General features: G+C 41.5%; 3 protein-coding genes across 3 annotated transcripts; 2 read left to right on the top strand and 1 right to left on the bottom strand.

The window, feature by feature from the left end:
* The first annotated feature begins 3,948 nt into the window (after positions 1–3,948).
* Positions 3,949–5,662, top strand: H1-2 (H1.2 linker histone, cluster member). The gene has a single exon (XM_005553863.5). It carries the CDS (start codon positions 3,991–3,993, stop codon positions 4,630–4,632), a length of 642 nt encoding a protein of 213 aa, XP_005553920.1. The 5' UTR covers positions 3,949–3,990; the 3' UTR covers positions 4,633–5,662.
* An 8,368-nt stretch (positions 5,663–14,030) lies between these two features.
* On the bottom strand, positions 14,031–14,520 carry LOC141410155 (histone H3.1). The gene has a single exon (XM_074038728.1). It carries the CDS (start codon positions 14,490–14,492, stop codon positions 14,082–14,084), a length of 411 nt encoding a protein of 136 aa, XP_073894829.1. The 5' UTR covers positions 14,493–14,520; the 3' UTR covers positions 14,031–14,081.
* A 1,657-nt stretch (positions 14,521–16,177) lies between these two features.
* LOC102138382 (histone H2B type 1-B) lies at positions 16,178–27,319 on the top strand. The gene is made up of 2 exons (XM_005553862.4): positions 16,178–16,607; positions 27,081–27,319. The coding sequence occupies exons 1-2, from the start codon at positions 16,231–16,233 to the stop codon at positions 27,181–27,183; spliced, it is 480 nt and encodes a 159-aa protein (XP_005553919.2). The 5' UTR covers positions 16,178–16,230; the 3' UTR covers positions 27,184–27,319.
* Positions 27,320–27,820: the final 501 nt, after the last annotated feature.

Consider the following 27,820-nt stretch of genomic DNA (forward strand, 5'->3'; position numbering starts at 1 on the left):
TCTTACGCCAAATTGAACAACCAAGTGTCAAAGTACAATATTCAGGAAGTTAAAAACATGACTGACATACATGTACTATATATAGTGAGCTTGTGTATGTGTCAAAGAATGATTTAACTCATTAATGAATGAGGAAGCAGAATCACAATTAGGTCAAAGGAAGATACGGGAGAACAAAATATGTATTTGGTCAGGGAAAGAATGAATACGGGAAGAGGAATGGCAAATCAGATATAAAGTTGTTTAATGTCTTATTAGGCAATACAATAATAACTTTTGGGGTCATTTTTTCCATACTAAGAATTCATTTCCATCTCTATGACAAAATCCTTACTAATTTATTAAACTTCTACAAGTGAATGTTTACTTTTAGATAATCTGGGCCCAATAAAATATAAACATCAAGTCAGAGTTACTTTCACGTAGAACAGTGTTGTCCAATAAGGTACCACTAGCTATATGTGATCATTGACCATTTGGACTGTAGCTAGTCTGATTTAAAATGTTCTAAAAGTGTAAAATACACACCAGGTTCTGAAGATTTATTATTAAAAAAAGAATGTCAACTGTCCTTTTTTTTTTTTAGCTTATTTATTATATGTTGAAGTGATAATAGTTTCGATATATACAGTTAAATAAAATATATTAAAATGAATTTTACTTGTTTCTTTTCATTCTTTCAATTTGACCACTAGAAATTTGGAAAGTATGGCTGGGCACGGTGGCTCACGCCTGTAATCCCAGCACTTTGGGAGGCCGATCACGCGAGGTCAGGAGATCGAGACCATCCTGGCTAACGCAGTGAAACCCCGTCTCTAATAAAAATACAAAAACATTAGCTGGGCGTTGTGGCGGGCACCTGTAGTCCCAGCTACTTGGGGGGCTGAGGCAGGAGAATGGTGTGAACCCGGGGAGGCGGAGGTTGCAGTGAGGTGAGATCAAGCCACTGCACTCCAGCCTGGGTGACAGAGCGAGACTCCGTCTCAAAAAAAAAAAAATTTGGAAAGTATTTATGTGATTCACATTCTCTTTTACTGTCTAGTATTGCGTTACATCATCACGTATACCATAAGTAGACTTTTTAGATAATTCTCTAATATAGCTTGGAAAGATATGGAGAAATATTTTTGCCTGGCTTTTAAGTTTTGCATAACTTTTTCAACACACTTTACAAGGGATCTAGAAAGGGCTTGGTTACATATTTCTCTGTCTTCTGGCCTCCACCATGTTGCCAGGAGGTTGGGGACAAGATTCTGTGTGGCTGGATGTCCTAATGGCTTGAGGTCTTCAGACTTGCATGTAAAGAGATGTGATTAGCTTGAGTTGACTGGAAAAATCATATTAGAGAACTGAATCACAGTGATTAAATTTACTTGTCGATTTATAAACCAGGATACCAATTTATAGTGAAAGGAGGTCCAGTTACCTGGTAATTAAGACTCCTCATAGCTATTTTCATGGTGGATACACTTAGCCAAGTTTTAAATGAGAAGGGGGTTCATTGCGTACAGAATAAGATCTACATCACATGTTCTTTTTTTTTCTTTTTTCTTTTAAGACGGAGTCTTGCTCTGTTGCCCAGGCTGGAGTGCAATGACACAATCTCAGCTAACTACAACCTCCGCCTCCCAGGTTCAAGGGATTCTCCTGCCTCAGTTTCCCGAGTAGCTGGTAATACAGTTGCCTGCCACCGTGCCCAGCTAATTTTTGTATTTTTTAAAGTAGAGATGGGGTTTCACCATGCTGGCCAGGCTGGTCTCGAACTCCTGACCTCAGGCAATCTGCCCGCCTCAGCCTCCCCAAGTGCTCCCAAGTGCTGGGATTACAGGCATGAGCCACCAAGCCCGGCCTAAGTGACATGTTATTATATTGTTTCTTTCTTTCTTTTTTTTTTTTTTTTTTTTTGCGACTGAGTCTCACTCTGTCGCCCAGGCTGGAGTATAGTGGCGTCATCTCGGCTCATTGCAACCTGCAACCTCCTCCTCCTGCATTCAAGTGATTCTCTTGCCTCAGCCTCCCGAGTGCCTCCACTCTCAGCTAATTTTTGTACTTTTAGTAGAGATGGGGTTTCACCATGTTGGCTAGGCTGACCTCAAACTCCTGGCCTCAGGTGATCCGCCCCGGTGAGTCTCCCAAAGTGCTGGGATTACAGGCCTGGGCCACAGGGTCCAGCCTTATATTATTTCTTTTACTACAATATATTAGTATGATGCAACTGCTTCAATTGTTTATATACTTTACATAATTTTGTATAATTCTTATACCCTGTCACTCTGAGGAATGGCTGGTCTAAAGTGTTTTTCCACCACTGCTAATTCATCCATCACTAATCTCATTAGACTGTTAATTCCCAGAGGACATAAGCACACAAGTAGACAATGTTTCCAAACGTTGGACAAATGTTATTTAATAAAACAAGGGGGTCACCCTTAGTCTAAAAGATGTTTCACTTTTCATTCTTCATTGAACTCAATTTATAGGATACCTTTTGACTTTCCCACAATCTAAGGCTGTTCTCTAACACATATTTTCATGAAAACATATATTTGAGTAGAAATTGTTGGTGAGTTGTAATATTACCTTTGTCCCTAAATATAAATCCATAATTATATCAAAGGTATGGGCAGACAACTTACTTTGCCTTTAATCTCTAGAAAAAAATAGCAATTACTTGGGGTCGGAGAGTAAAATAAGTAGTGAACCTTAAAGTAGTAAACTTGAGAACAGAATAGTTTCAGAGGGGAAAAGAAGAGGTGATTTTCAGCTCATCAACAAAAGATCTTATAATAAATTACATGTTCTGGTACTTTTCCTATCTTTCTGTGTAAATTTTTGCTATTTAAAAAATAAATTTCAAATATATTGTTCATCTTAAAAGTCAAGAGTTTGTTTTATTAAAGTCAGTTGCTTTATTTGCAATTCAAAGATATATTTGAGTTTCAAACTGGAGATTGTCCTGTACGGTAACTTGTGTAAGGTGTGGTTACTGAAAGTAACCTCTAATTTTCATGGGCTGAAATTCATCTCTAATATTGCAATGTACAAAAATAAATAAATAAATAAATGCTTGTTTTCTTTGAAAACATATTATCTCAGTGCCTCTAACTGCCAAATCTATTGGCTTTCTTTGCAGGCTTAAGGGATCTCCCTTGTTCCTTTATTATCTCTATCTTGAGAGCCAGACCTCCTGCCTTACACAACTCAGAGGGGGACCTCAGAGCTTTTTAAAAAGAGCCCAATTTCTCGCCTGTAGAGAAGTGAAAAGGATGCCCCGCCCCCATCTATGAAAAGAAGGATTTGATGGTTTCGATGTCTTCAAATCAAAGATTTAAGTCTCTAGCCCCCCACCACACCGGACCCTACCAAGGCTCATGAACCCCCTCCCATCCCTCCCTAATTACTTTGGACTGGCCCTGGAATCCTTGTCCCAGTCCACAGTTCCTGTGCGTCTGCAGGAAGAATTCACACAGGACCTGTGTTACTTCCCTTGTGAAGAAACAGAATTATCATGAAAATTTAGGTGGAAACCATTTCGCTTTTTTTTTCAAAAATAAGGGAAGCATGTGCCCAACCACCCCTGGGAAAAAGAACTTTCAGGGGCAAAGGAGCGAACAGGTAATTTATAAGAAAAACAGAAAGTGGTCTCTGACTGCCCCAGACTTCCTTCGGAGTTGGGGGAATTGGGGACGCCTGGACGCGTTGTTTTTGTGGTTGTGGAAAAAATAAATGAAAAGCCTGAAGCCCGAGGCTTCTGAGATCCTTTCCTGACCAAATCCGGGTGATTTGGTGCAGGGAATTTTAATATTTTTCCCCTTTTGTGAGGTGGAACAAACACAACTTGGGAGCAGCGCAGCGACTCAGAGCCTGCCAGCCAGGCGGGCCACCAGAGCACCAATCAGAGCGCTCCTGCGCTCTATATATACAGCGGCCCTGCCCAAGCGCTGTTTCATCGGCGCTTTGCCACTTGTACCCGAGTTGTTGATCCTCAACATGTCCGAGACTGCTCCTGTCGCTCCCGCTGCCGCGCCTCCGGCGGAGAAAGTCCCCGTAAAGAAGAAAACAGCCAAGAAATCTGGGGGGCCGCCTCGTAAGGCATCTGGTCCCCCGGTGTCAGAGCTCATCACCAAGGCGGTGGCAGCCTCTAAAGAGCGCAGCGGGGTTTCTCTTGCTGCTTTGAAAAAAGCGTTGGCTGCCGCCGGCTATGATGTGGAGAAAAACAACAGCCGAATCAAACTTGGTCTCAAGAGTCTGGTGAGCAAAGGCACTCTGGTGCAGACGAAGGGCACCGGTGCTTCTGGTTCTTTCAAACTCAACAAGAAGGCAGCCTCCGGCGAAACCAAGCCCAAGGTTAAGAAGGTGGGCGCAGCCAAGCCTAAGAAGCCGGTTGGGGCAGCTAAGAAGCCTAGGAAGGCGACTGGCGGCGCTACCCCGAAGAAGAGCGCTAAGAAAACACCGAAGAAGGCGAAGAAGCCGGCCGCGGCCACTGTGACCAAGAAAGTGGCCAAGAGCCCAAAGAAGGCCAAGGTTGCGAAGCCCAAGAAAGCTGCCAAAAGTGCTGCTAAGTCCGTGAAGCCCAAGGCCGCCAAGCCCAAGGTTGTCAAGCCTAAGAAGGCGGCACCCAAGAAGAAATAGGTGGACGCCTGCTTCAAAAAACCCAAAAGGCTCTTTTCAGAGCCACCACTGATCTCAATAAAAGAGCTGGATACTTGTTTTTCTTAGTTGCCCTTGTTCCTTTTCTTGCTCGACCCTGCTCCTTAAGGTTAGTCGAACGGTAACCTTATAAGACAAATAAGTAACGGGGGTTCGAGAGTGGCCGTGGTGAGGTTACGGCGCTTAAACCTTTACTGCGACTTCCATGTCCCTGACTGCTGCTTCGAGGCGTTTCCCGCTGGCGGATGTTTTTGGGATGGCAGTCAGCCACGCCCCAGGCCTGTGAAAGGCAGAAAAGATCGCAAAACAAGAGCCAGTTTCTTCGTCTAAAGGGATATCCGGATTGGACTAAAAAATAATTCAAAAGTCCCGCCCTGCTCCTGGGTTGGTCCGTCGTTCTAGTCCATGACTTTCATTCTATATTTAATTGGATGGTGGCAGACGTTGCTTATTCCGTGTGTGTTGCTTCTGTGACTTGAAAGTTTTGCCTCTTGATATTAACGTTCGGGATTTCGGACGCTTTCCATGTTGTAGGTAGTCAAGTTGGTATCTCCTGGAGGTAGTGGCAACATCCAGCCCTGGGAGGAGAGTGCGTGCAGGTACCTTTGTCCTACATTCCTCTGCTGTTAATTTCTCATTCCTGTGGTAACAAAGGAATGCATTTGAATAAACAGCGGCAATAGCCCTTCCTCCACCCAAGGCAATCGTGGACCTAGGGAGCTTTTTGTTTCTCATATCATGCATGTAGTGTTCCGCTAAACTGACAGATTTGAGCGTATCGATTTTGAGCGTATCGAAAGCACAACTTTTAGCCAGCCATTTTGTCCTCGCATGACGGTTACTTATCCTCAGTTTAGGCAGACATCAACATTTAAAAATCGAAGTTCTTTTAAACACATTTTGTTTGGCAGTCCAAGTGTTTCTACGCGGAGAACGATTTGTACTATTAACTAAAGTATATGGATAAATGAGAGACATTTCTAATAAAGGCCTTCGTTAATGGTTCCCTCTATTTGACACCCATGGTGCTTCTGAATACAGAAAACCTAGCGTCTTATATTCGGTTCTTTTAAAATCTGATAGGCACATTTCGGTGAGACCTAAATTATGTGGACCGGGACTTCTGGAGATAAGCTGCTCAGTTATTCTACCATCTCCACAATGATGAATGTAGTGAGTTAATTTCTCTGTTAGTGATAGTGACCACGGATTCATCCCAAGAAAGGGAGAAAGGGGAGGGAGGCAAGCAGAGAGACAGGGAGGCAGAGGCAGGGAAGAAGGAAAAAGCATTCTCCCATGGGTTAAGTAATTTTGTGTTGTTAATTTTACATTACAACACGGTTTACATGGTGAACTCTATTTTGGTGTAAGGTTTAATATATGGACATATTTTCTCCCAAGACCATTTATGAACTTTCATTTCTGCTTCCCCCTTCTTCCTCCCGTGTCACCCTCCACACTCCTATCAATTTTGGCTATTTTTGTCATAGGCTAATAGGCTAAAATTTCATGGACAGTTGGACTGTCTCAGGTTTCGGTTTTATTCCTTTAGTCATTCCCACAGTTCTTAAGGTAGAATTGTACTGTTTTAAACATTGTGCTATGTGCTACCCTTAATACTGAGATGATTATGTGACAAATGACAGGTGTTCAACTAGTACCTAAATCTGTAGTACCTTATCAAGCCTAATGCTACTTCACCATGCCTACTCCATTCACCTCACTTTATCTCATCACAGGCATTCTATCATCTCACATCATCACAAGTAAAACGGTAAGCCATTTTGAGAGAGATCACAGTCACATAATTTATATTTATATTTTTATTTATTTATTTATAAGACGGAGTTTCCCTCTGTCACCCAGGCTGGAGTGCTATGGCACGATCTTGGCTCGCTGCAACCTCGGCCTCCCGGGTTAAAGCGATTCTCCTGCTATGCCTCCCGAGTAGCTGAGATTACAGGGGCCTGTCACCATGCCCGGCTAATTTTTGTATTTTTAGTAGAAACGGTTTTCACCAAGTTGGCCAGACTGGTCTCGAACTCCTGACCTCATGTTATCCGCCCACCTCGTCCTGCTAAAGTGCTGGGATTACAGGCGTGAGCTACCGTTCCCAGACTCAAATAATTTTTATTACAGTATGTGGTCATAATTGTTCTGTTTTATCAGTTATTGCTAATCTCTTACTGTGCCTGATTTATAAATTAAATTAATCATTGCTATGTATATATATAAAAAAAAACAGCGTATATAGGGTTCAGTAGTATCTGTGGTTTCAGGCATCCACTGGTTGTGCGGTTTATTAAACATGCATTTACATCAGTCTCCCAAAGATAAGGGGAGACTGATGTAAATGCATGTTTAATAAACCGAGATGTTATAACTGGACTTTAATAGCTGAATAGCTGATACAGCTAATTTTCTCTCATTATTATTCTTTTTCAGAATTGTCATGGTTATTCCATGTTTTTATTTTTCCATATATATATTAAGATCCCTCCCACCTCCTCCTGTTTCTCCATCTCAACATCACACAATTAAAAAAAAAAAAAAAAAAAAGGCCGGACGCGGTGGCTCACGCCTGTAATCCCAGCACTTTGGTAGGCCGAGGCGGGTGGATCACAGGTCAGGAGTTCAAGACTAGCCTTACCAATATGGTGAACTCCTGTCTCTACTAAAAATACAAAAATTAGCCAGCCGTGGTGGTAGGCGCCTGTAATATCAGCTACTCAGGTACCTGAGGCAGAGAATTGCTTGAACCTAGGAAGCGGAGGTTGCGGTGAGCCGAGATTGCGCCACTGCACTCCAGCCTGGGCGACACGGCGAGACTCCGTCATAAAAAAAAAAGCCGGAAGCGGTGACTCACGCCTGTAATCCCAGCACTTTGGGAGGCTGAGTTGGGCAGATAACCTGAGGTTAGGAGTTCTCCATCAAAACACACAATAAACTGGGCGTGGTGTCACACACCTGTAATCCTAGCTACTCGGGAGACAGAGACAGGAGAATCGCTTGAACCCGGGAGGCAGAGGTTGCAGTGAGCTAAGATGATGCCACTGCACTCCGCCTGGGCTACAGAGCCAGAGTCTGTCTCAAAAAACTAAATAAATAAAAATAAAGTTATGGTACATTGATCTTCTGTGTTCCTTTCTCCCTTAGACACTTTCATGGCTACCCATTTAGTTGATGTTCATATCATCTCTAAGAGTTAGTCAGGAGAGGAATCAACCCAAGCAAAAATAGAAGATTTTCTAATTTTCCTTCAATGCCCTTTGGGGTCTTAATCTATTTGAGTTATATACTTTCAATTAATCCCAACCTCGAATGTCTTCTGCAAACATGTTTCCACAGATGAAAGCCGTGAAATGAAACACACTCATTTAATTTATAGAGTTAAAAATTAGAAAAATTTTCAATTCTACCTGGCCTTTAGATTCAGTCTTCCATATGTTTTCTCAATTTTGTTCATGTCCTTTAGTTTTGTTTTATTCCATCACAATTGTTCACCTAGCTGACTGGCTTAGGTCTAATGAACCATTAATTTGGAAATTAAAATTGGCCATTTTAAGATGAAAAAGATTCTTGCCTCAGTTTTATTTAGGTTTTGAAACTGTCAATGAAGAAACATTTTTTTTCTGTACTGTTAGTTTCACTGAGTAGGGTCTTGCAACTTTAAGTGACAAAGGACAGATTAACATGCGAAAAAAAAAGCATACAATTTTATTAGTATATTACATGCACAGAGTTCACAAAGAAAAAAAATGAAACCTTAAAAAAGCAGTTAGACTCACAGACTTATACATCATTCCAACAAAGGAAAGGGAGTTTGCACTTCATGGGATAACAAATTTGGGAATGTGACTGGGAAATACATGGGCAATAAAAAACCATGGAAGATAAAATGAAAGATAGAAATAATTGTAGTAAGGTTTGTTTTTGCAGATTCATCTCAGTGCCAACGTTCCACATCTAATGATAAGAGTTGCTCTCTTTTTCCTGGTGTAGCAATTGGGGACACTTTTACAGGGGAAATTTCTGTCACCTTCACAAAGGGAAATACCCTACATTATTTGGGTAAAGAGAAGACAGAGGACTCTTCCTGCACCTGTTGATTTTCAATTGCCTTCAGTTGAAAATAATTCTTATGCCAAAGTAGAATAATTTGGGGGTGACATCCTGACATTCTTCAAAACATATATTTAATTTCACATTATTAATTATATCATTTTTGATTTTTAAATTAGTTTTATAAAATAATTTTGGAAAACAGTAATGATATTCAAATAATTCCAGAAACACTGCTGATTAGCCAAAAATGTCAATGAATATTGCATAAACAACTGATAATTCAACCATGAAAATTTATGACATTGTTCATGTGTGATAAAACTACGAGTAACATAAAAACTAGAGAGGCTACTTGTAATGCGTTATTCCGAACTTTCTTTTTTTTTTTTTTGAGACATAGTCTCTCTCTGTCACCCAGGCTGGAGTGCAATGGTGCAATCTTGGCTCACTGCAGCCTCCACTTCCTGGGTTCAAGCGATTCTCCCTCCTCAGCCTCCCGAGTAACTGGGATTACAGGTGTCTGCCACCAAGCCCGGCTAATTTTTTTTGTATTTTTAGGAGAGACGGGGTTTAGCCATGTTGGCCAGGCTCGTCTCGAACTCCTGACCTCAGTGATCCACCTACCTCGGCCTCCCAAACTGCTAGGATTACAGGCGTGAGCCACCGTGCCAGGCGCATTATTCCAAACTTTCATACACAGTGCTCTCATGGCTACAAAATGAAATATCTTATTATATACCCCAAGGCAAAGCTCTGGATATTTTGGCCATGTAAGCCTGAGGGAAATGTAGAAAAGGCATTGTGGTTGAAATTCATACTAGAGATGAACAGGCCCATTGCAAGACAGAATTACATCACTAAAGGATATCAGAAGACAATAGGGATTTAGGGTACAGTGGCAACAACAGTTTTGGGAACTAGCATTTCTTGAGCACTTATTTACAATATGCCAAGCACTGTTGCTGATTATATTTATTTTCAAACACATTCTTGTCACAGCACTTTGAGGTGCCATTGTCATTCACACTTCAGAGATGAAGATCTAAAGCTTGGTGTCATTGAGGATGTAGCTAGTTAGCTCTGTGTGTGTGTGTGTGTGTGTGTGTGCAGTTTTTTTTTTTCATTTAAAGTCAATAAATTTTTATTTGAAGAATTTCACATCAAGGTAACCTAGTTCCTCTAAAGAGCTGGAATCAAAATGTATCTTCAAAAGATTCATCTTCAAGTTAGCCCTTCTTAATAGAACTGATGCTTAACCCACAGTTGTCAGCCCACAATTCTTTTATTTTGATTTTTTTAAAATTTTTTTTTGAGACGGAGTCTCGCACTGTTGCCCGGGTTGATGGGCAGTGGCGTGATCTCGATTCTCCTGCCTCAGCCTCCTTAGTAGCTGGGACCACAGGCGCATGCCACCATGCCCAGCTAATTTTTGTATTTTTATTAGAGACGGCGTTTCACTATGTTGGCCAGGCCGGTCTTGAACTCCTGACCTCGTGATCTGCCTGCCTTTTAGCCTCCCACAGTGCTGGGATTACAGGTATGAACCACAGCGCCTGGCCTTATTTTCCTTTCTTTAATCTCCATTTGAATATGGATATACTGATGAAAACTTCAACATTCTTCACCAAGAATCTTTGGGATTTAATTTCTTCAACCACTTTACTTTGGGGTCATTTTAAGATTAGGTGTATCTGCCTGGTTCTCAGTTTGACACCGTTTGTCTCTAAACATGAATGAGTTCCAATCATATTTATTCCTAAGCTATCACACTCAAGTATACTACAGATCTGTGGAATATGCCAAAAGTTAAGGTAAAAAATTAAATTATTAGGTATTTCATACTTTTTGCTAGTTTTTGATCTGTGAGTGAATATAACTATCCTCTATATCCTGGCACTGTTCCTCAGAAACATAGTGGCCACATACGCAATTTTAAATTTTTTAGTAGCCACATTTTAAAAAGTTAAAAAAAAAAGTGAAATCTATTTTAATGATTTTAATCCAGTGTAATCAAAAATTGTTTCAACAAGGTATCTAATATTAAAACATTGAGTTTTTACTTTGTTATTTTACTAGGTCTTTGAAATCTGGTGTGTATTTTAAACTTAAAGCACATCTCAGTTTGGAGTAGCCACATTTCAATGCTTAATAGTCACGTATGATTAGTGGCTACCATCTTGGACAGGACAGCTTTTATACTCTGGGAAGACACAAGCAAATACTTGCTCTGCATCAGAATCCAGATTTTTTTTTTAAAAAAAAAACAAACAAACAATTTTTCTGACCTGTTCCTGAAACCCTGGGAGTGTCTCTAATGCTTTATATTTTATTGGCTTGTCCTATTGTAACCACCTAACGGGCTCTCCTTGTCTGCTGCCTAGGCAGAACTGATTTATCAAGACAGGGGAATTGCAACAAGGAGCCAGCTGTACAGGAGACTAGAGTTTTATTATTGCTCAAATCAGTCTCCTTGAGAATTTGCGGAGCAAAGTTTTTAAGAATAATTTGATTGTAGGGGACCAGTGAGTCCGGAGTGCTGATTGGTTGGGTCAGAGATGAAATTATAGGAAGTCTAAGCTGTCCTCTTGTTGTAAATCAGTTCCTTGGGGTGGTGGGGGTCACAAGACCAGATAATCCAGTTTATCTATCTGGGTGGTGCCAGCTGATCCATTGTGTTCAGGTTCTGCAAAATAGCTCAAGCATTGATCATCGGTTTTAAAATAGTGATTTTATCCCCAGGAGCAATTTGAGAAGGTTTAGAATCTTGTAGCTTCCAGCTACATGACTCCTAAACCATAATTTTAATCTTGTGGCTAATTTGTTAGTCCCTGCAAAAGCAGTCTGGTCCCCAGGCAGGAAAGGGGTTTGTTTCTGAAAGGGCTGTTATTGTTTTTGTTTCAAAGCAGAACTATAAACTAAGTTCCTCCCAAAGTTAGTTAATCCCAAGCTCAGGAATGAAAAGGACAGCTTGGAGGTTAGAAGCAAGATGGAGTCGGTTAGGTCAGATCTCTTTCACTGTAATAATTTTCAGTTATGATTTTTGCAAAGGCGGTTTCACTGTCCACTTCACCTCACATCAGGCCTCTGACTAGAGGATTCCAACAATACTTAGGCCAGGCCACCACCATGTCTCCTCATCCACCCTGAGGCAGTACAATTTCTGAAACAAAGGAAACTATATATGATAATATGAAACTATATATGAGAAGGAAATTATATATGATAATCAATTTCAGGGTTATCTTATTGATTAGAAGATATTAAAGTGTGACACTGCCTGGCAATGATTATCTGCTAGTAGTAAGAATTTGGCCAATTTACTGAAATTCCTGAGGCTGAACCTCCACTTCTGTAAAATGGAGGCAGTGAGATAATTTGCATTACAATGCTGAAGTAAGAATTTTACACAATAATTCAGACCAACCACTTCATGTAGTACTTGATCCATGGAAAACTATCAATGACAGTTTATAGTTTATAGTATTAATGAATCCTTTATTGTTATTTCCTTCTACACATTGTCCTCTCTAAAAGAAGGTAATATTCAATACAAATAAAGTTATAACAGCTTACAAAGTTGTCCCAGGGAATTCACTTAACCACTGAAGTGTTCAAATTGCTTAAGGTTGACTTTATATTCTCCTGACTAAGATTCCCCCTCTGGTATTTCTTCTGAGAACAGCACCAGCATCCAAAGCATCATGCAAACAGTGGTCATCCCAGAACAGTAATTCTCAACTCATAGGGTGCTCCTGCAGAGATGTATTTGAATAGAGTAGGTAGGATGCTAAAGAAGGCCACGTATAATTTGGCCAGTGATCTGAGGCAGATTTATCCTGAAGCTAATGAAACACAAGTGTAAGGGCCTGTACTTCCAAGGTGCTGAGAGGGGCCCTACAAATGTGTTAGTTTGTCTCTCTCTTTTTAAAATTTGCAGTATTAAGGTATTTTAATCACAGAAGGTTAAGACTGTTATTTCCACTCAATCTTCCTTTTTATTAAAATTCATCATTGTCTGATTATGTTGGAATCCTGATGAAAATATTTGGAATTTGAGTAAGAGAAAGTTTAGTTGAAGATGTGTCTAGTATGGGGATAATAAGTTACGTGATTTGCATATGTGTTCATGTGTAGTTCATTTGTTGCCAGCCAATCTGATGTAAGAATGGCTCACTGGAATAACTCACCTAAATTCCTGGCAAGATACAGGTCTAGATAAAATGTTATGACATCTAAGTATTCAAAACACCTTCCCAGCACTGAGTGAGTGTCTAGTGGAGAGTAGAAATGTATAGAGCCAGAAGCTAGTCTGGAAAGAATTCTTACAAAGTTTACAACTTACATGTGAAAGGAACTTGACAGAGGATTTTCCAAATTTGAAAACAATCCTAAAAACTTACTTGACATTACCAACAATGTGTTTTGAAACTGAAACTCTTCTAAGTTATCAAGAAAACATATTATCAATAGCCACCCTGGAAGAAAGATTGGATTCTATTTCCATTACCTATAGACAATATTACAAAATAATTTCGATCTGAAGATGGAGAGTATTCAGTCAAAACTATACGAAAATATACATCGTTGTGTCATATTCAGAAATTAATACAATTTGCTATTTTCTAAATTTTGTGATGGCTATTGTTTTGTCAGCTTTTATAAAATTGGAGTTTGATTTTATTTTCCCATTATAAATTAATATTTACAGTTTGCAGTACATTTGCATTTTTAATTTTACATTAAATATTTATTAAAAGAGGACATGGGTAAAAGAGCTTTGCAGTTGCTACCCTTCTCAAATCTCCTGGATTTTAAGGATGACTGCATAATCTTTAGATGATCATACGCAAGTCATATGTATTTGTTGCATAAATTTAGTGGACTTCTGGCTGTGTGTACTGAGGCCAGTTTTTTCCACCTGAGCTCTGACTCCAGTTCCAATAGCCCAATACCAATACTGATTTTTGGGGTATTAATGTTTTTGTGAACTTTGGGTAACTATACGCACATTGTCCTTACGATAGCTTTAATAAAAATGCCATCAGACCTAAAATTGGCAGGTGGATTAAAAGAAGTTTCACCAGAAGCCTGTTTCGAAATGTTAAGTATACACATATACATGTTAAAAAGACAAGATCCCTAGGATTTAACAAGGGCAAAAAAGTCACTCAACTGGCTTTCTTGCAGTAAAACCGCCCCAAAAGAAAAGGCCTGATGTACTCGTCTGCAGTTATTCAAAGCGTGTGTACTTATCTTTAAAATCCTCTACATCTCCTGGGAACTACCGAATTGGTTACAACTGTTTTTAAGTGAAATTGTAAGTGGCTCTGAAAAGAGCCTTTTCAATTAGGAAGCAATAAGCAGACTTATGCCCTTTCCCCACGGATGCGACGTGCCAGTTGTATGTCTTTGGGCATGATGGTGACGCGTTTGGCGTGAATAGCGCACAGATTAGTGTCTTCGAAGAGCCCCACCAGGTAGGCCTCGCAAGCCTCCTGCAGCGCCATCACCGCAGAGCTCTGGAAGCGCAGGTCGGTTTTGAAGTCCTGCGCGATTTCTCGCACCAGGCGCTGGAACGGCAGCTTCCGGATCAGCAGTTCGGTGGACTTCTGGTAACGGCGAATTTCGCGCAAAGCCACGGTACCGGGCCGGTAGCGGTGAGGCTTTTTCACCCCACCTGTGGCCGGAGCGCTCTTACGCGCCGCTTTAGTAGCGAGCTGCTTCCGCGGCGCTTTGCCGCCGGTGGACTTGCGAGCTGTTTGCTTTGTACGAGCCATCTGCAATGACCCCCACACACAAAAGCGTACTGAACTGAGAGCAACCGGTCTTTAAATATAGTTAGAAACATTCTGATTGGTTCTGTAATATTTCAAAAGTCCCGCGCGATAAAACCATTGGCTGAAGAGTGACCAGCCTGATTGGTTCATTACTAGGCAATCTTATTGGATGAATCGCCCCACCGCCCATCATGTCCTTTTTGTTTGTTATCTGCAGGGATAAATTGTCTAAAATTCTAGTTCATCCAGTCCCAAAGAACAAGGTACATAACAAAGCATCTACGGATTTTTTTAATGTAAATTCCGATTCAGTAAGTTTGCGTGGGACTTGAAATTCTGCATTCCTGACAGTCTTGAAAGTTATCAGTGCTGGTGAACACTCACTAAACCACCAGAAACGTTGACTGCCTCATGTCGGAAACTACTTACATTCAGAGAATGAGAATTCCATGCTATTTTGTTACTGGTCAACAGCCAGTTTCCTTATCCTTCGTTTTCTAAGTCCAAGTCACATTCCCACCCTGACTGTTCTCAAACTGTCTTATTTTGGTTGGCTTTAGTTTCACTTTGTATACTCTAAAATGTAGTTTCTTAAAGAAGATATTTCCTCGAAACTTAATTTTTAAACACCATTAGGCTAGGGGGGCCGTGGCTCACGCCTGTAATCCCAGCATTTTGGGAGGGCAAGATGGGAGGATCACTTGAGGCCAGGAGTTCAAGACAACCCTAGCTAAAATGGTGAAAACCCCGTCTCGAATAAAAATACAAAAATTGGCTAGGCGTGGTAGCAGACGCCTGTAATCCCAGGTACAAAGGAGGCTGAGGCATGAGAACCTGGTGAAGCCGCGGGGTGGAGGTTGCAGTGAGCCGATATCGCGCGGCGGCATTCCAGCTTGGGTGACAGAGCGAAACTCTGTCTCAAACCAATCCAAACCAAAACCAAAAGGTACCCGAAACACAAGCAAGTTACCATCCTTTCTTGTGAAACAATGGACGGTTCTGAAAAATGCCGTAGCAAGTTTAAGGTACGTTTTCTGGCTTGAGTGGGCTTTACTTGCTTTTGGCCTTATCGTGGTTCTCGGTTATTTTTGCAACAGGACGGCCTGAATATTGGCCAGGACGCCTCCCTGAGTAATAGTGACTTTGCCCAGCAGCTTGTTGAGCTGCTCGTCGTTGCGGAAGGCCAGCTGCAAGTGGCGGGGGATGCTATGGGTCTTGTCACGTATGGCGCTGCGTGTCAGCTCCAGGATATCGGCGGCCAGGTATTCTAAGTACAGCGGCGCGCCGGCTTCGACAGGCTCAGAATAATTGCCCTTTCGAAAAAGACGATGGACCCTGCGCTACTAGAAACTGCAAGGCTGGTACCGATGAACAACTTTGTGCTTTACTTCCGTTTTCCATGTCCAAACACAGCGACCTCTGAAAACTGTAAAAAACAAGCAAGATGGAATGGCGCCTGAAGAAATACTTTTATACAAACTGCAAGGCTGCAATAGAGAGTTATCCTATTGGTCAATTATGTTTCCTGCTTTATCCAATAGAAAAAGAGTCCATAAATTCCATATTTGCATAAACCCCACCCCTCAGTGAAACTGTATTTCTTTTATCCAATCAGAAGTGAGGAATCTTAAACCGTCATTTGAATCTCAGGACTATAAATACGTGGGCTCTGAACTGTTCTCTCTACTACTCTGCTGGAGAGTGTTAGTAGCTTTTTTGTTTTGTTTTAGGAATAGCGATGCCTGAACCCTCTAAGTCTGCTCCTGCCCCTAAAAAGGGCTCTAAGAAGGCCATCACTAAGGCGCAGAAGAAGGATGGTAAGAAGCGTAAGCGCAGCCGAAAGGAGAGCTATTCCATCTATGTGTACAAGGTTCTGAAGCAGGTCCACCCCGACACCGGCATCTCCTCCAAGGCCATGGGGATCATGAACTCCTTTGTCAATGACATCTTCGAGCGCATCGCGGGCGAAGCTTCCCGCCTGGCGCACTACAACAAGCGCTCGACCATCACCTCCAGGGAGATCCAGACGGCTGTGCGCCTGCTGCTGCCCGGGGAACTGGCTAAGCATGCTGTGTCCGAGGGCACCAAGGCTGTTACCAAGTACACTAGCTCCAAGTAAGTGCTTATGTAAGCACCTCCAAACCCAAAGGCTCTTTTCAGAGCCACCTACTTTGTCGCAAAGAGAGCTATAACCACAATTTCTTAAGGTGGTGCTGCCTCTGTTCTGCTTCAGTTCTAGAGGATCAACTAGAATGTTAGCGAAGGCAACTTTTAGAGCCAAGGTTAACTTGGGGCAGCGCGCCGTGGCTGTCGCCTTTAATCCCAGCATTTTGGGAGGCCGAGGCGGGCGGATCACTTGACGTCAGGAGTTCGAGACTAGCCCGGCCAACATGGTCTCTATTAAAAATACAAACGTTAGGAGGGTGCTGGCGCTCTTTCTCATCTGCCTTTAGCAAACTTCTTTGTTCCCCCTGGGTAAGCCTTCGGGTACTAGTTGTAATTCATTTGATATGGTCACTACTCCCTCCCTGGTCTAGCACAGGAAACTTTCCTTTCTGGATAATGAAACAAGTAATGCAATTCAGGGTACAGTGTTTCTATGGGGGTCATTAGCCGTTAACCGCTTGAGATGAGGGGGAGGGGAGCAGAAAAGTCTAAGCGACAAAAGGGCGTGTAGGGATATTTGCTCCTGCAGTTTGCCTATGCTGTAAATTCTTACCTCCAGTAAGAAGGAAAGATTTCCTCCAGTATTGAGGAAACAGTAAGCGAAGTCTGATTTCCCGGGCGCCTTTGTAGGGAATATTTCCCGTTCCACAAAATGAAATCGCAGTAGTTTTGCGTTATAATTGTTTATCAATGACAACAGCTATGTAGTTTACATATTTCATGCATCCCAGAAATCCAGATTCCCATTTCCTAGGCCACTTAAAATTCGGATTTCCAGCTCTGCGAGATACAAAAGGGTTTGAATTTTGTGCCTTTCCCCAACTGGCCCTACTGCAAAGATACTAGGAAGGCCCCACTTGGAGAGGGAAGCATTTTTCAAGAAATCCGGGACGCCAAAAACAATATAGCTAGAAAAAGGCAGGAAGGGTACTAGTTGAGGAGGACTTAATGGGCCAATTCTTGGTCTGGGGCTGGGGGAAGAAATGGAAGAAGAAAAGAACCTGTTGATTGCACACTAAGTAGGAGGGGATGGGGGAATCGGAGGGGAGTATTTTAAGTGAACTTACGGGCATTATATGTAGGTGACATTCAGCAGTGTCTTCGGATGAAGAAATAAAGTTTCTCAAACAGTTATTGTTTCTGTTTTGAGAAATGGTCTTGCTCTGTTGGCCAGGTGCCATCATAGCTCACTGCAGCCTCGACTTCTCCAGCTCAAGCTATCCTCTAACTTCAGCCCCTTGAGTACCTGGGACTACAGAAATGCGCCACCACACCCAGTTAATTTTTTAATTTTTTGTGGAGGCAAAGGGTCTTACTATCTTGCCCAGGCTGGTCAAGTGAACTCCTGGGCTCAAGTGATCCTCCCGCCTTGGCCTCCCAAAGTGCTGAGATCGTAGGAATGAGTCACCGCGCCCGGCCCAGATTTAATTTTTAAGAATATTTTAAAAGAGGTTCTGGGCCGGGTGTGGTGCAGCTCACGCCTGTAATACCAGCACTTTGGGAGGCCAAGGTGGGAGGATCACTTGAGCCTAGGAGCTCAAGACCAGTCTGGGCAACTTAGTGAGTCTGTCTCCACCAAAAATTTAAAAATTAACCAGGCCTGGTGGCACATTTCTGTAGTCCCAACTACTGGGGAGGTTGAAGTGGGAGGATCATTTGAGCCTGGAAGGTGGAGGTTGCAGTAAGCTGTGATGACACCACTGCACTCCAGCCTGGGTGAGGACAGACCCTGTCTCAAAAATAAAAAAAAAATCTGGATGCCACACAAAATGTCAGTGAACAACTGTAAGTGAAGCACTTCCCATCCTAGTACTGTATATGCAAACTACCGTTGTGAAAGAGACGCTTGTGTTTTAAAAAATCTATAATTTTTTTTAAAATTATAAAACGACCACCTCCCCCAAAACATTACTAAGCAATTGAGGCTGCAGTTTAAGAAACTGATATTTAGGATCTTTCCCCGGAGAAGTGAGACCTGCTAATATAAGCATTTGCAAAATGAACTTTTGGGCCAGGTGCATCATGCCTGTAATCTCAGCACTTTGGGAGACTTAGTCAGGCAGACCACTTGAGCTCACAATTCGAGACCAGCCTGGGCAACATGGCGAAATCCAGTCTCTACAAAAAATTAGCTGGGCGTTGTGGCATATGCCTATAGTTCCAGTTACTAGAGAGGCTGAGGTGGGAGGATTACTTGAGCCTGGGAGGTAGAGGTTGCAGCAAGCCAAGATCGCGCCGTGACAACCTGAGTGACAGAATGAGACACACCCCCCCAAAAAAACAGCCTGACTCATTAAAAAAAAAATTTAAAAATATTAAGTTTTGAAGCAGATATTATTTTGTCATATGTTCTTTCATAAATTTTTTGCCTGCCTGCTTTCTTCCTTTGTTACAGAACTCCAACACTTATCCAAAGGTAGCTGTAGGGTCAGGGTTTCTGTATTATAGTCCCTTCTGTGGTGGCCAGAAATATGTTACAGGAAAGAGGTCCCCATCCAGACCCCAAGAGAGGGTTCTTGGATCCCGCGCAAGAAAGACTTCAGGGTGAGTCCGCAGTGCAAAGTAAATGCAAGTTTACTAAGAAAGTAAAGTGGTGAAAGGACAGCTACTCCATAGACAGAGCAGGACATTCCGGAAAGTAAGAGGAGGAAGGCATCCACCCTGTAGGTACAATGCTTGTATATATGGGGAGATGTGCTCTGCTACACGGGTTTGTGATAAAGGATTGATTTTTTTAGTTACTATATTTTGCAAGAATAGACATTATTATCTTTAAACAAAATTAGGAATGCCTTTGTTCTCCAGATATAGGGATATCTGGACACTCCCAGGTCTGAGTCTGTTTAGTAAACATTATTTATTTGTTCCCTTAACCATAAACATCTAGAAGCTAGGAATGATTGACTTTCTGGGAATGCAGCCCAGCAAGTCTCAGCCTCATTTTCCTAGTCCACACTCAAAATGGAGTCACTTTGGTTCAAATGACTCTGACACTTTTCTTCTCCTTTTTCCTTCTTTCTTTCCTTCCTTTTTTTTAAAAATAAGAAATCAAGAATACTTGATGTTTTATCTAAAACAATACCCATAACTGACAAGCCAATACAAAAACCTAGGTCTTCTAACTCAAAACTAGGATGTTTTGCTGTCTCTGTTGATAGTCTGCTGATCGTTAATAGATAATTAACAAACAAGCCTTCCTATGTCCCCTCAGTTTATTACCATTAGATCATATGCCTACTGTCAATCGTATTAATCCACAACTATGCATTTCACTAAACTTACCATAAAAATACACAGGTTTCCTGCTTCCATCGAGTTTTCATTTCTGAAGGGTCGCATGTAACATAAAAGTTATATTAAATACATTTGTATGCTTTTCTCTTGCTAATCTTTTTTTTTTTTTTTTTGAGACTGAGTCTTTCTCTGTCAACCAGGCTGGAGTGCAACGGTGAGATCTCAGCTCACCGCAACCTCCGCCTCCAGAGTTCAAGCAATTATCCTGCCTCAGCCTCCCCAGTAACTGGGGCTACAGGCATGCACCACCACACCCGGCTAATTTTGTATTTTTATTAAAGACAAGGTTTCTCCATGTTGGTCAGACTGATCTCGAACTCCTGACCTCAGGTGATCTGCCCGCCTTGGCGTCCCAAAGTGCTGGGATTACAGGCATGAGCCACTGCGTCTGGCCACATTTCTAAGTTCTTTGCAAGTATAAATTCATTCAATCTTCACCAAAACTCAAGAAGTGTGAGTACTATTATTACCATTGTTTTACAAATTACGACAAGTAATGCAGCCACTTACTGAGTTCTATACACTTGGTAATTTTTTTGTTTTGTTGTTCTATCAATTATTGGGGGAGGGGTGTTGAAATCTCTACCTTTAAATCATGTATGTGTCTGTTTCTCCTTTTGGTTCTATCAGTTTTTGCTACACATATTTTGCAGTTCTGTTATTTGGTGCATATACATTTAGAATTGCTTGTTTTTCATATTGGATTGATCCTGTTATCATTATGTAATATCCCTGTCTGTTCCTAGTAATTTTCTTTGCTCTGAAATATACTTATCTGATATATCATCCAAAAGACCACCAGGATGGCTAAATAGTAGAAAGAGAGATTTACTGGCAATACTAATTTGCAAGCCAGGAAAAGATTGTCCCAGAACCTGCCAAAATTACTCTGTCTTTGAGGAGAAGGAGCAGGTTGGTTATTTTTATGCCTCATGGGATATATATCACACAATAGAGTCATACATATTCAGCAGGTTTGGGGGGACAGCTATATATATTATGAGGGATGCCAAGTGCATTCACAATGGATAAACACATGTGTAACTTACCTCCTATGTTCACTTTGAGGTGGAATTTTAGGTTAAAATAACGTAGAATTTAGCTCTTTACATCAAAAGGTGAACTATAGGAACAAAGACAGTTTATGTGCTGCCTCCATAAGCTGGCTGAAAATGGCTTAAGGTCTACAGTTAGGTGTAAGACTAGAATGTGTGTCAAGCCGGTCCTCTGTCCAATCAGAGTTGTAGTGGCCTGGACTGTAAATCAGAGTTAGGAGGGCTTCTGATAGCTCCAATAGTTAAAGAATTTAGAAAGTGTGAGTTTTTTGTAATCTTTGGAATTTAGGAGTTTGCCATACCAGCCAAGCTGTGAACGCTCAACCAGTAGGTAACTTTGTTTCCTTAATCTTAGAGTCTGTCTTAGTTGGTATAGGGGCATCTATTTCGGTCTTTCAGATCACAGATATTAATACAGATACTCTTGCAGTTTGGGGCTGATGTTTATATGGCTTATCTTTTTTGCAGTCTTTAATTTCAACCTGCATTATGTTTATATTTGAAGTGAAAGTCTTGCAGACAGTGTAGAGTTGGGGCATTCATTGTTATCCACTGGGCCAAACACTTTGTTTGGGTTTTTTTTGAGACGGAATTTCACTCTTGTTGTCTAAGCTGGAGTGCAGTGGCACAGTCTCAGCTCACTGCAACCTCTGCCTCCTGAGTTCAAGGAATTTTCCTGCCTCAGCCTCCTGAGTAGCTGGGATTACAGCCGTGCGCCACCACGTCCGGCTAATTTTTGTACTTTTAGTAGAGACGGGGTTTCACTATGTTGGCCAGGCTTGTCTCAAACTCCTGACCTCGTGATTTGCCCACCTCGGCCTCCCAAAGTGCTAGGATTACAGGTGTGAGCCCCGGTGCCCAGCCAAACTGTTTTTTTATTGGCGTATTTACACCATACACATTTAATGCAATTATTGATATCTTAGGGCTTAAGTTCATGAAGGATAGTGTGGGGGCCATAGTCTCTTGGTCCACTAAAAGTTTGCCAGAAATCCCTGACAAGGCAGGTTGATTAATAGGTAAAAAGGCATACCTAATTATTTAACGTGTCTACGTGGGAGCATTCAGAATTAATTACCTAACTTCCCAATGAGTTACAGACACTTATATACCATTTTTAGATCACAGAAAGAATTGGGGCTTAGATTCTGGTAAAACAGGTTATGGGAGGCAAAAGAGGTTTGGCTTGCAAAGGTGGCCTTGTTACGTAGGTAAAGCCTCCCTCAGAAAGAATAGATGGTAAATGTTTCTTTTACGATTTTTAAGTGTCAGACTCTCAATCTCTCCTGGATCTGGAGAAAGGTACAGAAAGGGGAGGAGGCATGGCTGCATTAATGGAGATTCTCTACAGACATAAAATTTTTCCCATTTAAAACAGTTTTGCACGCCCATTTCTGCCTGCTGGCCAAGCAGCAGCCATTTCAAAATATGTCAAAGAAATATATTTTGTGGTAAAATATTTTCATTTCCTTTAGACTGGTGGCTTTATAAGAAAAGGAAGAGACACCTCAGGTGACACACATACTCTTGCTCTCTCAACATGTTATGATGCAGTAAGAAGGCCCTCACCAGATACTAATGCCATAATGCCATGCCCTTAGCTTCCCAGGTTCTAGAACAGTAGGAAATAAATTTCTTTTCTTTAGAAGTTAGCCAGTCTGTGGTATTCTGTTATAGTATCACAAAATGGACTAAGTAACTATATTATGATCATCTTAACGTGACTGATCACTCCTACATCATACACATATACAGGCCACATTTGGAACATTGCTAGAGGTTCCACTGTCCAATAGAAATGTACTACAAATTATATATGTACTTTTAAATTTTTGAATATCTTCAATAGTATATTTTTTAAATTCTATAGTCAAAATGTCATTATAACATGTTTTCAATATGCATACTTATTAGTGAGATGTGTTACATTCTTTCTTCATACTAAGTGATATGGTTTGGATATTTGTTCCTTCTAAATCTCATGTTGAAATGTAATCTGGTTCTTTAAAAGAGTGTGACACCTCCCCCATCTCTCTTGCTCAACTCTCACCATATGATATGCCTACTCCCTCTTCACCTTCCACCATGATTGGACGTTTCCTGAGGCCTTGCCAGTAGCAGATACCTGCACCACACCTCCTGCACAGCCTGCAGAATCATGAGCCAAAAAAAATTACTTTTCTTTATAAATTAGTCAGTCTCAGGGATTCCCTTACAGTAATGCAAGAATGAACTAACACACTAAGTCTATTTCATATTTATAGCATAGCTCAATCTGAAGTACCCTTTTTCAACTTCACAGTAGCTACTTGTAGCTAGTGGGCACTGATTTAGAGAGTGATCAAGGGTGAATTATATTATGCAATTAATAGATTTTTTTTTTTACTGTTTTTGCAAACCACGAGGCATCAGATTGTCTTGCTTTCTCTACTCCTGGTGTTGGAGTTGTTATTGGGAAACAACTTATTTTCCTCTTATATTTATATGGAATAAATAATCCCCAATATTTCCCTCCCCAATATCTGCCTTTTGTATGTTTTTTAAAGGCAAGTGCCTAAAATGTACTGTTTGAGGCACTTACTGAAAGGACTGCCATCAAGTTGTTTTGCTAATAGCACATGCCAGGCGCTTGTTGGTTTGCTTAATTCAAGGTAACTTGGATGAGAAGAGTTTTTCTCATCCATGAACCAGTGGCATATAGATTACTGATATTGTGACTGGATGTACTCCTGCTTTCTAGTCTGAGTTTCTGAAGCTACCGTTAATCTTGGTTTCAATTTTATCTAGCCCTGTACATATCCAGGGCTCTTTCCAAAATGGCCTACGATTTGTTCAGGAAATTACAATAGCTGTACCTTCTTACCCTTGGTTCCGGACATTTTCTTGGCTTCGAACACATCCAGTATTTTATTGAAGTATTTATCCTTCCTACTTGGCTGGCTTCTTCACTTCCTTTCAGGTCTGAATTCAAATGACATTCTCCTGATGAAACTTTTCCTCCTTATTCCTATTCTTTTTTCTTAACCCCTTTCTTTATTTTTCTGCATAGCACTCATCACTTATCTCTACATTTTCACTATGTATTTACCTTATTGTGCACGTCCTCCTACAAGACAAGTAGCACCCTAAGGAAACACGTTGTCTGCTTTTTCACTGCTATGTTCCCTGCACCTAGAACTCTCTCTGGCACTTAGCAGGTTTTCAGTAAATATATGCTGAACTAATGCTGGATATACACCTCCCTCATGAACTCTCTAACTCCTTCTAATTTACAGTGATCAATCTTCTTTTCTATGTGCTTTTGTATGATATATTGCTCAAAGTCTTTATTTTGTAAGCAGAATGTGCACTGCTATTTAATCTTCAGGTATGTAAGTCCTTCATTCTCAGAGTATAATCTCTTTAGGGCAGTATCTGAGATAACTTTTTAACATCTTCATCATGAATCTTGCACCTTTTCTAAGAAAATGAGCCAGTGGTTACTGATGTTTACTGCTATTGTTGAGGGAGAAGATCATTATCATTTTGAAAAGGGAGGTTGAATATTGTGAAGGGAAAAATATCACCAGAGTCAGAAGACTTGGGAAAAGTCAAAAAAGAAACTAAAAATCAGCACTTTTAGTTTCCTCACAGTTTCTCTGCATCAAATCCATAGTTCTGTGACAGTATTGGCTTAGGAGCAGATTTTTTTTTTTTTTTTTTTTTTTTTGAGAGGTAGTTTCGCTTTTGCTCAGGTTGGAGTGCATTGGCGCGATCTCTGCTCGCTGCATCCTCCGTCTCCAGGGTTCAAGCGATTCTCCTGCTTCAGCCTACGGAGTAGCTGGGATTACAGGTTCCCACCACCATGCCCAGCTAATGTTTTGTATTTTTAGTAAAGCCTGGGGTTTCACCATGTTGGCCAGGTTGGTTATGAACTCCTGACCTCAAGTGATCCGCCCGCCTCAGCCTCCCAAAGTGTTGGGATTACAGGCATGAGCCACCGTGCCCGTCCAGGAACAGATTTTCTTATACCTGTGTCTCTTTTTCCTTCTGCCATTCTGTTTCAGTATAAGTAGACCAAAGATACAAGTCGTAGATACCTCAGAAATTCCTGGAATAATTAATCCACCTTCATCTATACCCCACCTGCTCCTATCTCATGGAATATAAAAGGAAAAACACCAAGATGTCTCTAGGCAATCTCTCTTGATTTTAGGTTCCTCAACATGAGAGGGAGACAATGGCTGTAATAATACTGTTCGAGCCAAGGAAAAACTTCACCTTTGCCCTCCCAAGGTTTACTGAAAATTACTGGCAAAACACAGATTAATTGGAGAAAAGGCATATACATTTATTTCATCATAATTTTACCGGAAATTTTAGAATGGAAAGATACAGGGGAAATTGCCCATTTTTATGCTTAGGTTCAACAATATAAACAGCCGTATAGGGTACATCGAATGCTAACAGACTGAGTAGGGAGGTCCCGCAAGGCTTGTGTGTCAAGATTCTTCTTGACCTCTCAGTGCAGCATTCTTTCCTTCTGGTTATGGGACAAGACCCTCTTTTAGAATGAGGGGGTCTTATGACCTACGGGCAAACAAGGTCGGTTAGAGTAATATTTTTAAGTTTTATGGCTGGCTCTGGGGAAAAGGAGTTCTGATTTGTATAGCCTACCTTGAGGAGGAATTCTGGTTTCTATGGCTAGCCTTTGCAGAGAATGGGACTTAGAGACAGGAAGGCAGAAGAAGGTCAGAGAAACACTTTTATGATAATAATCCCATTTTGAGTATTTCTGTGTTATGGAATGTTTGTTCTCCCATTTCCTGAAAGATTCCAGAGACTCCTCATTCAGTGTTATGAAAAAGTTCAGGAAATGCAACTCAAAAGTATGCCACTTTGTTATGCTGGTTTCTTTGAACTGAGGGCACTTAGGAGATTCAGGGAGGAGCTTTCTCTGAACTCCTGTTATCAAAAATTTCAAAAATTAAAAAAAAATTCAAAAAGAAATTTAGTTAAGATTCACTTCCCTGGGGAATCTCATCAACCAGAGAAGATTAACTGTATCACAGGAGAGGAGACTGGCGGTTAACACCATCTAAACAGACTTTGTCACAGCTGTCACCTATTCTTTGAAATACCCATTTATTTTTCTCCCGAATCATATACTCTCCCCTAAGTTGCTTACATCCCCTTCTCTTTCCCTTATGAATCAGAGAGCTTATAAGCTTCTACAGCTGGGATTTGAGGTATTCCCTTTTCTTCCTTCCCCCCCCACCCAACCTTTTTTTTTCTTTGAAACAGCCTCCTGGCTCTGTCGCCCACGCTGGAGTGTGGTGGCTCTAACTGAACTCACTGCAACCTCCGCCTTTCCGGTTCAAGCGATCCTCTCACCTCAGCTTCTCGGGTAACTGTAACTACAAGCGTGCACTAACTACCAAGCCCGTCTTTTTTTTCTTTTTTTTTTTTCCCCCTTCTTTTTTTGGTATTTTACTGGAGACAGGGTTTCTCCATGTTGTCCACGCTGGTCTCGAACGCCTGGCCCGCCTTCCTCGGCCTCCCAAAGTGCTGGGATTACGGGAATGAGCCACCGCGCCCGGTTTGAAGGACCTCTTAAATATCTATTTAGAAATTGGTCGGAGTCCACTCCTTTCCAAAACCATGAGTCACAATCCCGGTAAAGCACTAGCGGCTAAAAGTCAAAATAACCAGAACAAAACCTCCACTCATGCTTAAAAAAGATATTTTGACAAAATCCTAATTGGGTCAATTATTGTTAGCATTCAAGTCGAAGGCTCCTCAAGCCATACTGGGGTTTGAATCAAACATAAACCTTACACCAGATGGAAGGATTACATGCAAATGAAGGATGCAGATTCTGATTTCCCATTGGGTATTTGAAATTAGCCAATGGGAGAATTCCCCACAGCCTACCTCCAGTCAGTATAAATGCTTCTCTGCCTTCTCTCCTAACATATTCTCGTTACATTTTCCTGTGGGTATTTTTTTATTCTAGCTGAACTATCTATGTCTGGTCGCGGCAAACAAGGCGGCAAAGCCCGCGCCAAGGCTAAGACTCGTTCTTCTCGTGCAGGTCTGCAGTTCCCCGTGGGCCGGGTGCACCGCCTGCTCCGCAAAGGCAACTACTCCGAGCGCGTCGGGGCTGGCGCGCCGGTGTATCTGGCGGCGGTGCTTGAGTACCTGACCGCCGAGATCCTGGAGCTGGCGGGCAATGCGGCCCGCGACAACAAGAAGACCCGCATCATCCCGCGCCACCTGCAGTTAGCCATCCGCAACGACGAGGAGCTTAATAAGCTCTTGGGGCGTGTGACCATCGCCCAGGGCGGCGTTCTGCCTAATATTCAGGCGGTACTGCTGCCTAAGAAGACTGAGAGTCATCATAAGGCCAAGGGAAAGTGAAGTGTTAACGTTTCATACACTGTCAGCAGACGAAATCAGCCTAACAACAAAGGCTCTTTTCAGAGCCACCTACGACTTCCGTTAAATGAGCTGTTATGCTTTGTATTATGCAGCCCACACAGATGTTTTGAGGTGTTTTTGATGGTTTTCGTGTGGCACTTTTAGTAATTTGTCCTGCAGAAATCTAGATCTATGTAAACCCTTTAAGGAACTCTACATATGTAGGAGAAATGCCATGCAGCACAAAAAACACTTTTACAGGGGTGATCCTCGCTAAGTTTCACACAGCAGTTACATTTTGGAGGAAGGAAATTATACCCATGGGTGCACTCCTTAAGTATTTTTAATGGAAGTGTTAAGCAAAACACGCATACCCTACACGGTAAAAGTTTGAAAATGTCACACCATTTGCTC

The sequence above is a fragment of the Macaca fascicularis genome, chromosome 4 (genome assembly GCF_037993035.2).
Source record: "Macaca fascicularis isolate 582-1 chromosome 4, T2T-MFA8v1.1".
NCBI classification, from domain to species: domain Eukaryota; kingdom Metazoa; phylum Chordata; class Mammalia; order Primates; family Cercopithecidae; genus Macaca; species Macaca fascicularis.